The sequence below is a fragment of the Bufo gargarizans genome, chromosome 4 (assembly GCF_014858855.1).
Source record: "Bufo gargarizans isolate SCDJY-AF-19 chromosome 4, ASM1485885v1, whole genome shotgun sequence".
NCBI lineage: Eukaryota > Metazoa > Chordata > Amphibia > Anura > Bufonidae > Bufo > Bufo gargarizans.
In genome coordinates, this window is record NC_058083.1 from 108545180 (window position 1) to 108560837 (window position 15658).

Sequence of the window (15658 nt, forward strand, 5' to 3'; positions counted from 1 at the left end):
TACTTTTTAAATGGATCTATAGTGAAACCTCTCTTCTAGAAGGCCACCTCTTCCCCAGACCAGATTTCCTATGACATATTTTCATTTCTACCATATACAATCTTCTCTGAAAGGACAACCCCTCTGGGAAGACCATTTTAGTGTAATTTTGGCTTGTCGTTTCGAACAGGGTTCCCTGTCTATGTGTGGGTTCTTTGTACTTGAAGGGTCTGTCTACTCACATCACTGGTAGATAACTTTGTACGTAGAGTCAGTTTTAGGGGCTTATTTCGGTGTCGCTCTGTGTTTTCCAGCTCGGTTTCCTTCTGCTTGGACTTATCTGTAAAATACAATTTTATAGCATTGTACTAGAAAACCCACGCCAAGACCAAATCACATCTTTCATGTCTTATACCACTTAGTGTAGTGTATGACACTACAAGACAAACCAGTGTCCATCACAGACACACATGATTCCATGCCTAAATGGTGGTAAGTACGGTACTTCCCGTGGATGCCTGTACACTACACCCATACCGCTTGGGGCACTAGGGTGTTTTACAGCATCAGCAAGACGTGATATTGCAGTGAAGGGAGATATAGGGCAGGTCACTTTTTGCACACCACAGCATGTAATACCCCTTGCTAGGTTTTCTGTTTTGACCAAGGCGTATAAAAAGCTACATGTAAAACCTGTTACATTTTCTACAATTATCAATAACGTGAAATACATATAGAGGTGAAGCAGTCACAAAAATATTTTACTTGTTTTAAAACATGTTTGATCATTGTCAGACGTCACAGATCACTGCAGGGCCAAACAACGTGAACATCGGGGCCCATGATGGAGATTAAGGTAAGGGTCCATTCACACGTCCGCACTTTGGGTCCGGTTCCGTTCCGCAATTATGCGGAATAGGTGCGGACCCATTCATTTTCAATAGGGACTGAAAAGATGCAGATAGCACACAGTGTGCTGTCCGCATCCGCATTTTCGGTCCGCGGCCCCGAACTTCCGGTCCGAGGCTACGCAAAAAAATAGAACATGTCCTATTCTTGTCCACAGCTGCGGACAAGAATAGGACATTTCTATTGGGATGCCGGCCGGTGCTTTGAGGATCCGCGAATTGCTGCAGACGTGTGAATGGAACCTAAGGTTTTCCCTTTAGATTTATCCTCAAGCTAGGTCATCAAAATCAGATAGGTGGGGGTCCGACTTCTAGGACCCCCATTGATCAAGGGACGCAGAGTTTGGATAAACGCTGCGGCCTCCTCACTCCATACCAATCACAGCGCTGTACATTGTATAGTGGCTGTACTTGGTATTGCAGCCCAGGCCCATTCACTTGAATTAAACAGAACTGAAAATAGGCCATGTGACCAAAAGCCGGACCCCTACAAAGCAGACGTTGACCTATCCTGAGGATAGGTCAGCAATATTGTACTCAACCCTTTTAACGCCTAATATTTATGAGGCCAGGGCAGAACTTCCCTTTAAATGGCACAGAGTGGAATTTATCAAATGATTTCCACCAGTTTTGTGGGTTTATAAAGTTTCACATTTTGGCACACGCCTAGTTTGTGGTTTTACACCGTCGCTCACCACTTTGCAGGAGGGGTGCAGCCTCCAGTGGCTTAGCAAATTAATTATATTTTATGCAAGAAACTGTTGTAAATTATAACTCAAATCTACGCCAGCCCCTTACTGGCGTGGAGTTAGGTTTCCGGCACACTGAGGGCCAGAGATGTGTTGAATGTATTCAGAGGCCTGTGCCTTTTCATTAATTATGTGCATTTTACTTCAGGGCAAATTACATGTCTTCATAAAGTTCCCATATAGGGTTTGGGCTGCTGTCTTACAGCCACCACTAGAGGGCGTTCCCTACATACAAATTTATATAGCTTTCTTTGAATGCTATATATGCTATTCACTTCCCATTTTATTACTTCACTAGATATTAAGCCCTTTACAATAACGGGCGCTAGAACAGTAGTGCTGGCACTGTGATGGGGATCTGTGGATGGCACTGTTATGGGTGGATCTGTTGATGACACTGTTATGGGGGCATCTGTGAATAGCACTGTTATGGGACATCTGTGGATGGCACACTGTTATGGGGCATCTGTGGATGGCACACTGTTATGGGGGTATCTGTGAATGGTACTGTTATGGGGATCTGTGGATGACACTGTTATGGGGGTATCTGTGAATGGCACTGTCATGGGGGGGATCTGTGGATGGCACTGTTATGGGGGGGATCTGTGGATGGCACTGTTATATGGGAATCTGTGGATGGCACTGTTATGGGGGAATCTGTGGGTGGCACTGTTATGGGGGGATCTGTGGATGGCACTGTTATGGGGGGATCTGTGGATGGCACTGTTATGGGGGGGATCTGTGGATGGCACTGTTATGGGGGACCTGTGGATGGCACTGTTATGGGGGATCTGTGGATGACACTGTTATGGGGGATCTGTGGATGACGCACTGTTATGCAATTGTAAACGGATCCGCCCCCCATTGACCTTTAATGTAAAGTCAGGAGTCCCTATTTTAGGCTACTTTCACACCTGCGCTAGGTGCCGATCCATCTGGTATCTGCACAGACGGATCCGCAACTATAAATGCAAACAATGGTATCCGTTCAGTGCGGATCCGTCTGCATAACAGCTTTTTCAGATCTGAGTTCTCAGATCCGACAGAATATTCTAACACAGAGGCGTTCCCATGGTGATGGGGGCGCTTCAAGTTAGAATATACAAAGAACTGTGTACATAACTGCCCCCTGCTGCCTGGCAGCACCAGATCTCTTACAGGGGGCTGTGATCCGCACAATTAACCCCTCAGGTGCCGCACCTGCGTGGTTAATTGTGCGGATCTCAGCCCCCTGATCGGGTGCTGCCAGGCAGCAGGGGGCCAGACCCCCCTCCTTCCCCAGTATTAAAAGCATTGGTGGCCAGTGCGGCCCCCCTCCCCAGTATTAAAAGCATTGGTGGCCAGGGCGGCCCCCCCTCCCCAGTATTAAAAGCATTGGTGGCCAGTGCGGCCCCCCTCCCTCCCTCCCCAGTATTAAAAGCATTGGTGGCCAGTGCGCCCCCCCTCCCTCCCCAGTATTTAAAGCATTGGTGGCCAGTGCGGCCCCCCTCCCTCCTTCCCCAGTATTAAAAGCATTGGTGGCCAGTTCGCCACCCCCTCCCTCCCTCCCCAGTATTAAAAGCATTGGTGGCCAGTGCGGCCCCCCCTCCCCAGTATTAAAAGCATTGGTGGCCAGTGCAGCCCCTCCTCCCCAGTATTAAAAGCATTGCATCGCACTTAACAAATCGGCACACATGCATGGACGCACACGTACATTGTGGGGATGGTGTGATTGGACGGCTCCATGCTGTGGGCGGTCCATACAGCGTGTGGTGCGCCGTGTGTTTATTGGCTGGCGCAATCGTGGGCGGTCCGGGCGGTGACTTTGATTGGACGGACCGCACTGCTGTGAGCTGTCCGGGCTGCATATGATGTGCCGTGGTTTTATTGGCTGGCGGTGCGGTGCTTTGGGCGGTCCCTGCTGTGTGTGTGTGGAGTGTGTGCTGATTGGTTTGTGCGCCGCGCATGCGCACTTAACAAATCGGCACACACGCACGGACACCACGTACACAGGGCTTTTATTAGTATAGATTCTGTCTCTTATGAACATCTTAGAAAGGGGTTTTCAAGAACTAGGAGCCCCTTTATTATATACATGTACTGCCCACACAGAAAATAGATGGTCAAAATAAGAACTTTGGGAGAGAGACATGAAGTCACTGCACTGGGGCCCAAAAACGTCAGGCAAACAAAATCAAGGACTTACATTGCTTTCCATGTGCTGCAATGTGGTGAGGTCATCATGCAGCGTCCCACTCAGGACACGTGGGAACTGCAAAATTACTGTGAAATGGCATTATCATCTTGCATGTCATTTTGTATTGCAACACCTGTTGTATCCCTGTTCATAGGCTGGTCTGGTGTAATTTATACATCCCACCACTAGATGGGGATAGCACTTAGGTCATATAAATACTTAGGTCAGGCCTAGTGTAGTGAGAAGGAGGAAGGAGTGAAGAAAGGTAGAGACTAGTGAAGAGATGAGAGAGCAGAGTCAATGGTTACTCTGAGGCTACACACCACATATTAGTGGGTGAAACCAGCTGCAGAAATGAGGTAAAGCCAAGGTATGAGGCGCAGGAGAGCGTTTTCCTTCTGTGACCTTCTTAGATCCTAGAGCCTATAACCAGAGGATAGCGTTTTTGTCCCTGGAAGAAGATAACCAAGCTAAAGAGAGGCATCAGTGATAACGGCCATTATAAAGGCTTAATGGGCACCTTTGCACATGGTGGAGGACAATCTAGCTACAGGCAGCCTCACCATACATTGAAGAATACAGACTAGCTACCTGTTCATAGGCTTGGAAGATACAGAGACAAAAGGACTAAGCATACCAAATAAGCATTACAGGCAACCTCACCAAATAACTCTGGTTCACTAGGGACCTGAAGCAAAGTCACCTACCAGAACTACTGATACAGAACCTTCAAGCTAAGCTAAACCCAGCCAAACCTATTAACAGTGGATCAACAGAATTCCTCTAAATTGCAAAAAATTGCATTCTGTCTGGATGTGTATGCCGCAACTGGAACCAACATCAGTAAAAGTTGTGAGTTGTATCCTACCACTGTCTACTTCATTCTTACCACTGGTTGTACCACCATTAACGGTACTGGCGTAACGACAAATACCACCAAGGGACCCAGCCGCCACAAGCACCCTAAACACCACTGCCACCAAGGGCACCTGAACCTCCATCTAGGCTGGTGCTTCCCTACACAGAGCGTGCCCCAGGGGATTTTGTGCAGTCTTCCTCAACACTGTGCTGCCGGCCCAGGGAGGCTTTCTGCTAACAGTGAGTAAACTGATGAACTGTGTTGTTATTTGGCCCCTCATCGGCCCACCGTGCACCTCACGTGTTGCCCCTGCGGTTCTGGCTGGCTGCAATCATGTCCCCTCCCTAGCATTGTCAGGAAGTATTAGTGCCGGAAAAATGTATCCTTCACATCCGTTCAACAACCAGAACAACAGACATACATAAAAACAAATCTAAATCAGATGCTGTAGAAAACAGGCAGACCTACCTGGGCTGGTCTTCTCTGTTGTAACCGGTTTGCTTATGGTGAAGATGGCAGCTTTCCCTTCAGCGTCACCCACAGAGGTTGGTGATTTTTGTGAACCTCCCAATGCAATGAAACAAAATCAGATTGAGGCCTCTTGCACATGAACGTTTTTTTTTTTTTTCTGTCTACGTTCCGTTTTTTTGCGTTCCAATGGATCCGCAAAAAAAAGGAAGGTACTCCGTATGCCTTCCGTTTCCGTATTTCAGTTTTTCCGTTCCATTAAAAGATAGAACATGTCCTATTATTGTCCGCATAAGGGACAAGGATAGTACTGTTCTATCCGGGGCCAGCTGTTCCGTTACGCAAAAAAAACGGAATGCACACGGACGTCATCCGTATTTTTTGCGGACCGCAAAATACTGAAAAGGCCATACGGTCGTGTGCAAGAGGCCTGAAAGCAGTGGATCAATAAAACAATCTACCTATGACAATCACAAGTAATGCTTAGAAACAGACATAACACAGTGGTCCACATTTACTAATGTGACGGCGCCTACACCTTGTCGGAATATACGTCAACATTTTTGTTGATTTGGTACATGCGGTTATAGGGGTGTACTTCAGTGGAAAAAAGGGTACGGCTTTTGATGTAATATTTTGCTCAAGTTCCTTTAAAAGAATCCTGTCACGTAAAATTTACCAGCATCATGTTATAGAGCAACATATGCAGAAAGGATAGCGTGTAACTTTGATCTAAAGCTTCGGTCATTCGGGTTTAGGAGTCCAGTGGGCGGTCCTATCAATAACTGACAGCTATCTCTGTATACAAGGTCATAGAGGTCAATCATTAATCATCAAGTAGGCTCTACTCAGTTCCTCCTATCTTAGGCCTCGTGTACACGACTGTTGTGTGTTTTGCGGTCTGCAAATCGCGGATCCGCAAAACACGGATGGCGTCCGTGTGCGTTCCGCTATTTGCGGAACGGCATGGGCAGCCATTGATATAACTACCTATTCTTGTCCGCAAAACAGACAAGAATAGGACAGGTTATATTTTTTTGCGGACCACGGGATGGAGCAATGGATGCGGACAGCACACAGAGTGCTGTCCCCATCTTTTGCGGCCCCACTGAAGTGAATGGGTCTGCACCCGAGCCCCAAAAACTGCGGCTCGGATGTGGACCAAAACAACGGTCGTATGCATGAGACCTTATACCAATATACCCACTGATTGGGCTGCACCCCCATAAGTAAGTAATCAAACTTTCTGCATATTTCTAACATCCATCCATTTTCAAGAAGTCCACTTGCTGTCAATGAATGAAAATGACTACTTTATATTCACCAATGATTCAATGGAACCCTGTTTAATATAAATAAAAAATATTCTGTTATTAATATTCTATACTGTTCTTATTATTTTCTTCTATTCCACAGACAGTACATGAGGCTACTTTTACCGATTATGTCCATTATATTATATTTTAAACCTGAAACCTCAACAGGGAAGTTACTCATGTTATTAGTAAAACTGTTACACAGAACCAAGATGTCCCCCTGGCAGATGGTATGAACGATACCGTATATATAATCTTCACTGCATATACCCATGGCTGTTCCTCTTTTATCCATTAACACATAATGTGGAAGCATGTTGTACATAAGAGTATAAAAATAAAACTTCTTCCCCCATGTTACGTGGGTGAAATCAGAACGCTGATGGCATATCACTACAGTACATGCATACATACAGTACAGTTTTCTATTGTGTCAGAAACGGATTCATCTCTATTGACTTGCATTGTGGGTCATGACGGATCCGTTTTGCTCCGCATCCCAGGACGGAAAGTAAACTGCAGCATGCTGCGGTTTGCTCTCCGGTATGAGAACGGAACGGAAGGCATTTTGGAACATTCCGTTCTGTTCAGTTACGTTTTGTCCCCATTAATAATGAACGGGGACAAAACGGTATTGAGACCCTATGACGGATCTCAATACCGAAAAGTAGCTTCTTTGCTCTCCTCTTGTCTGCTCCATCTGACAATCATCTAAAAGATTTCTCACTTGCATTCTCCATTCTCTAAGACTCGCTACCCCAACACATTAGACTCCCCCAACATCCAGTCCTCCAAAAACAACCAGAAAACCCCTTCTTCAGGAAAGTCTACCACCTGCATTAACCCATCACACAGCTAGGGGAACAGCTTCTACCCTCACCTGGTGTCTCCTTGCCCCTTCCCTGTGGACTATGAGCCCTCACAGGCAGGGTCCTCTCCTTCTCTGAAATAGTCTGTCTCTCAGTTAGTTCATGGTTATTGTACTTGTTTTTATTGTATCATGTTATATACAGTACATAAACCGTTTTCGTGTGTATATCAGCCTGGAATTAATGGTGCTATAAAATATTTAATAACCTGTTATTCCCAGTGACTTACAATGAACTTGTGGCACCAATGAGGACCCCAGTTTCTCAATTTTCTCTATTTTACGAGGCGGTTTTGTTTTAGGCGGAGGGCCTGTTGGAGACAAAATATTTTAAAGTCAAACCATTAATGTGGTTTTCCAGCTTTGCAAAATGAATGATCTATCCATATTAAATCAGTGGGGACCCAACTCTCTGCACCACCCTTGAGCAGCTGTTTTAAGGGATCACAGCAGCTGTGCGAGCAGTGCAGCCTCTTCAATGTTTTTTTTAAGTTATTTTATGCACTTATATAGCGCTGACATATTCCGCAGCACTTTACAGACATTAGCATCCAGCTGTCCCCAGTGGGGCTCACAATCTAAGTTCTCTATCAGTATGTCAATGTTTGCATGGACTTGCAGGCCGTTTCGTACTCAGAACACCAGGGGCCTGCTCAACAGTTTGCTGTAGGGCCCAGTCATTTATTTTTTTATAGTGTTTATTTATAGAAAGCATTTTAACTTTACAAAACTTCTCCAAATCCCAAAGGGATACAGAAACTAAGACAGCCAGAAAAACAAGTCTGAGGACCCGTACTCATAAGTACCTCAGAATAAGTCAATGACAAAATTTTGCTAAACAAATGAGCAGTCCCGTAATACATCATGGCATATTTACGAGTACAGGACCTAACAACCATTCACACACACACTCATACAACCCGGAGTCCCAGAACCTGGCACCTAAGCTCAAATAGTACCCTGCGTACATAACCTTAGTCCCCAAATCTGATCGAATCTATTCAGGATTCCCCTTTGCTGAAAAAGTGAGTTTGTACATCTGCAGGTCAGCGTTTATCAGTTGGCTCCAGGAACCAAGGGTAGAGGTCTTTGGTGGTTTCCAATGCAGAAGGATTGTTTTTCTCCCATAAAACATAAATAAACGGAGCAACTTCCTTCCATATTTAGTAGGATCTATTTCTGACACTAACCCTAATAGGCACACTATAGGACAGAGTATCCCCAGGAGTCCCAGCTTTGAGGAGATAAAATCACAAATCTAACTCCAGAACCTCCGCACAACAGGAAAAGACCATACCATATGATATAAGGATCCTCTCGGCTCTCCACACCTGGTACAAGAAGGGTCTGGCAGCTTACGCATATGATGCAGACGGACTGGAGTGAGATAAACCCTGTGTACCCACTTAAGTTGAATGAGCTGATCCCGAGCACTTATTACCGTGCTCTTCTAGACAGAGCTCAGTTCCTCCAGGTGAGACGCCTCCAGATCCGGGATATCAACCCTCCAACTGTAATGACCGGCGTCACGCAAAGGGAGGGAAAAGGGAAGGCCCTGCCCAAGGGAGAGGGAAAGGTGGTGACCCCTGACTCACTTTGCGGCTGGCACCTGACTGCCCTGACATCCCTAGACGGGTTCCTCACCCGTACGCCGATCACGTGCCTAAACCCTGGCTTTCCCAAAGATGAGCCCTAGGTAGTGAACGGGGCGGTGGGATCACTAGTCCGCACCACTGACACTAAGAGGAAAACACCAAGGAGAGGACAGACAATACAGACAAACACATAAACCCAGGTGGGCTGACCACAGCAGACCACAAAGGCCCAACAGGGATCCGGAGGGTAACGTTCTGGAACAACAACCAGGGAACGCAGCTACACAGCTCCAGTGGGTCAGTATAGAAGTCCAGGCAGGAATCTCTATATCTGGCAACCAGAGAAGTGGGAGAGGGGAATATAAGGAGATTGGGAGTGCTGGACAAGGAACAGCTGAGGAGAAGGAGCTACGGATCCCTGAGTGAGCCAAAAAGGGTTGCAAAGCAAACCCAGAAAGCTACCATAAAGAAACAGCCCTATCTTACATAGAGCGTGCAGCCAACCGCTGCAACTTCCTGACCCCAGGTATAACGGAGTCAGGCGTGGTTCTTGACACCCTTGTGAAACCAACGCTCTAAGGAGCGACAGAGCGGTCAATCCTGCAATTTCATAATTTCAACATAGAATGATGAAATAGGTTTATAAGGTTGTTTCACCCGGGCCATAGATTCAATGGGGCCACATTTCAAAGACAAGGATAAGGATTTAAGTTGGGCCTAACAGGCGTGCCTCAGCTGGAGGTACCGATAGAAACACGTAAGGGGCAAATTGTATTCACTACGAAGGCTGTCAAATGAACAGAATACCACATCCATATACAGGGAGTGCAGAATTATTAGGCAAGTTGTATTTTTGAGGATTAATTTTATTATTGAACAACAACCATGTTCTCAATGAACCCAAAAAACTCATTATTATCAAAGCTGAATATTTTTGGAAGTAGTTTTTAGTTTGTTTTTAGTTTTAGCTATTTTAGGGGGATATCTGTGTGTGCAGGTGACTATTACTGTACATAATTATTAGGCAACTTAACAAAAAACAAATATATACCCATTTCAATTATTTATTTTTACCAGTGAAACCAATATAACATCTCAACATTCACAAATATACATTTCTGACATTCAAAAACAAAACAAAAACAAATCAGTGACCAATATAGCCACCTTTCTTTGCAAGGACACTCAAAAGCCTGCCATCCATGGATTCTGTCAGTGTTTTGATCTGTTCACCATCAACATTGCGTGCAGCAGCAACCACAGCCTCCCAGACACTGTTCAGAGAGGTGTACTGTTTTCCCTCCTTGTAAATCTCACATTTGATGATGGACCACAGGTTCTCAATGGGGTTCAGATCAGGTGAACAAGGAGGCCATGTCATTAGATTTTCTTCTTTTATACCCTTTCTTGCCAGCCACGTTGTGGAGTACTTGGACGCGTGTGATGGAGCATTGTCCTGCATGAGAATCAGACTTCTTCCTGTACCACTGCTTGAAGAAGGTGTCTTCCAGAAACTGGCAGTAGGACTGGGAGTTGAGCTTGACTCCATTCTCAACCCAAAAAGGCCCCACAAGCTCATCTTTGATGATACCAGCCCAAACCAGTACTCCACCTCCACCTTGCTGGCGTCTGAGTCGGACTGGAGCTCTCTGCCCTTTACCAATCCAGCCATCTGGCCCATCAAGACTCACTCTCATTTCATCAGTCCATAAAACCTTAGAAAAATCAGTTTTGAGATATTTCTTGGCCCAGTCTTGACGTTTCAGCTTGTGTGTCTTGTTCAGTGGTGGTCGTCTTTCAGCCTTTCTTACCTTGGCCATGTCTCTGAGTATTGCACACCTTGTGCTTTTGGGCACTCCAGTGATGTTGCAGCTCTGAAATATGGCCAAACTGGTGGCAAGTGGCATCTTGGCAGCTGCACGCTTGACTTTTCTCAGTTCATGGGCAGTTATTTTGCGCCTTGGTTTTTCCACACGCTTCTTGCGACCCTGTTGACTATTTTGAATGAAACGCTTGATTGTTCGATGATCACGCTTCAGAAGCTTTGCAATTTTAAGAGTGCTGCATCCCTCTGCAAGATATCTCACTATTTTTTACTTTTCTGAGCCTGTCAAGTCCTTCTTTTGACCCATTTTGCCAAAGGAAAGGAAGTTGCCTAATAATTATGCACACCTGATATAGGGTGTTGATGTCATTAGACCACACCCCTTCTCATTACAGAGATGCACATCACCTAATATGCTTAATTGGTAGTAGGCTTTCGAGCCTATACAGCTTGGAGTAAGACAACATGCATAAAGAGGATGATGTGGTCAAAATACTCATTTGCCTAATAATTCTGCACGTAGTGTACAAATGATTGAAGTATTTCACACCCCTCTGAGGCCAAAATTCATAATCAGATAAGTAAAGCAGTTTTTGCAGCTGCTTATTGCGCCACAATGGTATGTATGGGGACCAAGTATCACATCCCTGACTCTCAATGTGCGTCACCACAAATTGTTTCCAAGCCATCACAACTGCAGCCAGTTTCCCGCTATACTAAGTTGGCCAATGCCTCATAGGAGCCCACCAGAGCCGCCTCTAATACCACTGCCGAGTTATTGGCATCTGCCCTGATCCACCAGGAGGCATACACTAATTGGGCAGTGATGTAGTACAAATACATGTCTGATAGTCTCAACCCCCTGATTATATAAGGCTTTCAAAGACTTCCTAACAATGCGAGGGGACTGATGCTTCCACAAAAAAGAGGAAAAAATCGTATCTAAGGAGCCGAAGTGGATATGGGGGATCTTTATAGGAGCTGCTCTGTAAAGATATAGAAGCTTCGGTAACACAGCCATTTTTATCATATTTGCTCTACCTATAAATGTCAGCGGTAAATTTTCCCAAGCTTCGAGTTAACGAGTAATATACTCCATAGTGGGGATTACATTGAGCCTATAGAACTGCCTGGGATTCCTGTGTACCTTAATCCCCAAGTAAACAAAACAATCCACTACCTTCAAACGTGAGATGGGCGTTATATCTGCAGGATCAGTCTCATCTACCAAGCAAAGGCTAGATTTACTCCAATTAACCCTAAGGCCCGAATATTTCCCAAAGCCATCTATGGTATCCAGAAGAGCCTCCAAGGAGGGACCAGTATCTTCCAGATACACCAGAAGATCATTAGCGTAGAGCGAAATCTTTTCCTGTATTCCCGCTATAGACCATACCTCAATCAGTCCCGATCCATTAACTAGTTGAGTAAGGGGCTCCAGAACCAGGGCAAATAACATAGGTGATAGGGGACACCCCTGCCTAGTACCTCTATGTAAACCAAAGGGGAGCGACAGATACCCATTAACCCTAACTCTTGCCATAGGGGCCTGGTATAGTAATTGTACCCACCTTATGAAAGACTGAGGGAAGCCCAGACAGCGCAACATCTCCCATATAAAGTTCCACTTAACCGAGTCGAAAGCCTTCTCAATATCGAGAGAAGCAATCACGCGGGTTCCCGCGTTATCATGTGAGACCTGTCAATTAGTAAATAATCTTCTAAGATTAAAATCAGTGGTCTTACCCGGCATAAAACCAGACTGATCGTGATCAATCACGGACAAAATTACATCCCTGAGACATCTAGCGAGAAGTTTAGCTAGGATTTTCGCATCCACATTCAAAAGGGAGATTGGTCTATATAGGAGCTGCATTGATCCGGAGGTTTCCCAGATTTGTGGATTACCACAATAGTTGCCTCCATAAATGACGGGGGCAAACTGTTACACTCAATAGCGTAGTTGAAGAGTTTCAGCAACCGCACGCTTTGCTTGTCTAAAACTGCCTTGTACCATTCTACCGGGAAACCATCTAGACCAGGAGACTTCCCCACCATCATGGTTTCTGTCGCTGCCATGACTTGCCCTACCTCAATGGGAGCGTCCATAAAAGATCTATCTGCACGGGAAAGTGACGTAAGCTGAATGCTTTTCAAAAAACCCTGAATATCACTAGCTGTATAAGGTGTTTCAAAAGTATATACAGTAGGTCAGAATAATAACTGGCAAATTGAGTGCAAATATCCTCTGGTTGGGAAATGTGAACACCCTCTGCATTAGTAATAAGGGAGACCACTGTCTGAGGATTTTCTGTTTTTGCTTAATAAGCCAACGCCCTCCCGTTTTTGTCCCCTTCCACAGTATCTGCATTACTGCTGATTGCCCAGCCTCACCTGTACCTGCTATATGAAACACTATTATGTACAGGTACACCTGCAGTATCCCAGACCTGGGGGTATCTGCAAAGTTTGGTTTGTTATGTTATGTAATGTTATGTACTGTACACCAGCAAGTAAGGTATGGTTGGCATCAGGAATGGGGCTAACCACTCCATTCTTCCCCTCTTGGTAGGAGTGGGCTGGTCCTGCTTCCTGCCAGGAGAGGGGAGTGTTAGTCTTCATAGTGAGGAGTGAGGAAGCACATCCTATTGCTCCTGCTCCAAGCGCCTTAGGGACCAGAGACCCAACTCATCTGTGAGACCACTACTCCAGAGACATGCAAGAATACAGAACTACAAATATCTTCAAAACGACAGCATATGCAGCCATAAGAGTGACCAGCAACCACAGTTATACATACCCTGCTGCAGGTGAGGGACTGTGGCTCAGACAACCATCAACTAGATAACATCCTGGCCAGGCCAACTGAAAAAAAACTGCATTACACAATGGACACCTATAGCCACAAGTGCCAGATTTCTGCTGTTCACCAGACGTTCAGGAGAGAGACATCAGCAGGATTGCATACTAGAGGTGCCATAATCTGTCACTTTGCTAGCCTCCATACCTCATCATCTGAGAAGAGAAACTGCACTGTGTAAAAACTTCTGCTGTGTGTGCTATTCTGCACTTAGTAAAGAGAGAGTTTTATTCTTCTACTTCTGGCCTAATTCCTTATACCACCTTTTCACTAGTGAGTGAGTACACCAATACACATCATCATCAAGGCCACTTCAACTCCCATCCTCTGCTCTGACTCCTCAGTAGTTATGAGCGGCAGGGACTATATTCAAATTCGCGATATTCGAGATTATTTTCTTGATCTCGAAAAATCGGCAATGTAATATTCGCGTAATGCAAGTGAAATACAGGCGTAGGTCACTTTTGCTACATTTTCCAAGTTGCTAGAAGTTTCCTGAGACTGGAGAAAATGGTTGGCACAGCAGAACATTAAAAATAGCTTTATATACAGATAGAGTGCTCCAATATATTCGCAATTGTGAAAATTGGCACTAATGATTTGAATATTTTGGCGCAATACGTGAAACTTTCCTATGGCCGGACTGCACCATGAACTATTCATTCACAGCAAATGTTAAAATTCTTCAAATTCCTCTGTGTAGAGTAACTCTGAAGCAATATTTAGATCACAATTTCATTTATTGTCCAAATCCATATAAAACTCTTGAAACCTTACCAGTGCCCAAAGGTGGTCCTGTGCCTCCTGAGTCTTTCTCTCCTCCAGCTTTGCGTTTCTTCTGCAGCTTTTGATGGCCTGAGTATTTGGTGGCAGAAGTGGAGCGGCGAGCTTTTCGATGGGACAAGCTTTCTGAAGCTAAAGAAGAAATAACACACCTTTAAAAGATAACTCATATTTTCACTCAAAATTCTATTTTCATATATGTTGTTGCTGCTGTGGTGATAATCCATAATCACTAATTATTGTGTTCACATACCACTTGTTTAATAAGATTCCGTCCATAGCAACCGCTCCTCACAAGACTTCTTTCTGACTATCTTCTCAAGATGGCCGCCGATGCCCTTACCCTGAAGCTAAGACCTCTCTCCCTAACTGCCCAGAATTCATTAGGCTCATCTCGGGAATGCGCAGCCTCACCCCGACCAATCGGCTTTCTCCAGACCTAAAGGGTTTCTGTCACCAGAATCAACCCTATTAAGCTAGCTGACATTAGTGATGTGCTAAGGTCAGCTGAACCTAACTAGCCTATTCCTACTTTTATCTATGCTCCAGTTACGCCAGAAATCTAACTTTTATAATATGGTCATTAGCCTCTAGGAGAGGGGGGGCGTTGTTCCTGCTCCTAGAGGCTCCGTTCTCCCACAACTGGCCACGCCCTGCTACACTAGATTGACAGGGCCAAGCAGCGTTGGTCGCCTACTGCCAGCCCTGTCAGTCGTGTAAATCTTGCGGCTGCCAGCTTCCTCACTGCGCCTGCGCCGAATACTGAACGGCGCAAGATTTCCCCAGCGTACAGGGCCGGCAGTTGTAGGTGAAGGCTGCCTGGCCCTGTCAATCTAGTGTATAAGGGGGCGTGGCCAGAGGTGGGAGAACGGAGCCTCTAGGAGCAGGGTCCATGCCCCCCCCCCTGCTCCTAGAGGCTAAATAGCATATTATACAAGTTATATTTCTGGAGTAACGGGGCATAGATAAAAGTAGGAATAGACTAGTTAGGTTGAGCTGACATTAGCACATCGCTAATGTCAGCTAGTTGAATAGCGTTAATTCTGGTGACAGAAATCCTTTAAACACGGCCTCTTCCTCCTGAGTAGTTGATCGAAAATTTTTATCGAGAATATCGGCACTATCCCGGTCCGACAGTAGCACGCACACAGCGTTCGGGACTGCCCACTACTACGTCCTCCGTCTTCTGTATATAGAAGATAGGAGACGGAGGACACCTAGCAACGCTGTTTTAGCCGCACCAGTGAAATGCCTGGGGGAGGAAAGAACATG

General features: G+C 45.5%; 2 protein-coding genes across 2 annotated transcripts in view; one reads left to right on the plus strand and one right to left on the minus strand.

The window, feature by feature from the left end:
* The window catches only part of SCLY (selenocysteine lyase), a 131378-nt gene that overhangs the window by 44745 nt on the left and 70975 nt on the right, over positions 1-15658 (plus strand). The gene's annotated exons all lie outside the window — the stretch shown is intronic.
* The window catches only part of LOC122935257 (autoimmune regulator-like), a 54029-nt gene that overhangs the window by 19582 nt on the left and 18789 nt on the right, over positions 1-15658 (minus strand). Inside the window, exons 5-8 of the mRNA XM_044291018.1 lie at positions 14381-14518; positions 7554-7634; positions 5140-5235; positions 222-319 (exon numbers count right to left, since the gene is read on the minus strand). Of these exons, the coding sequence (XP_044146953.1) occupies positions 222-319; positions 5140-5235; positions 7554-7634; positions 14381-14518 (413 nt within the window). The remainder of the gene's footprint in view (positions 1-221; positions 320-5139; positions 5236-7553; positions 7635-14380; positions 14519-15658) is intronic.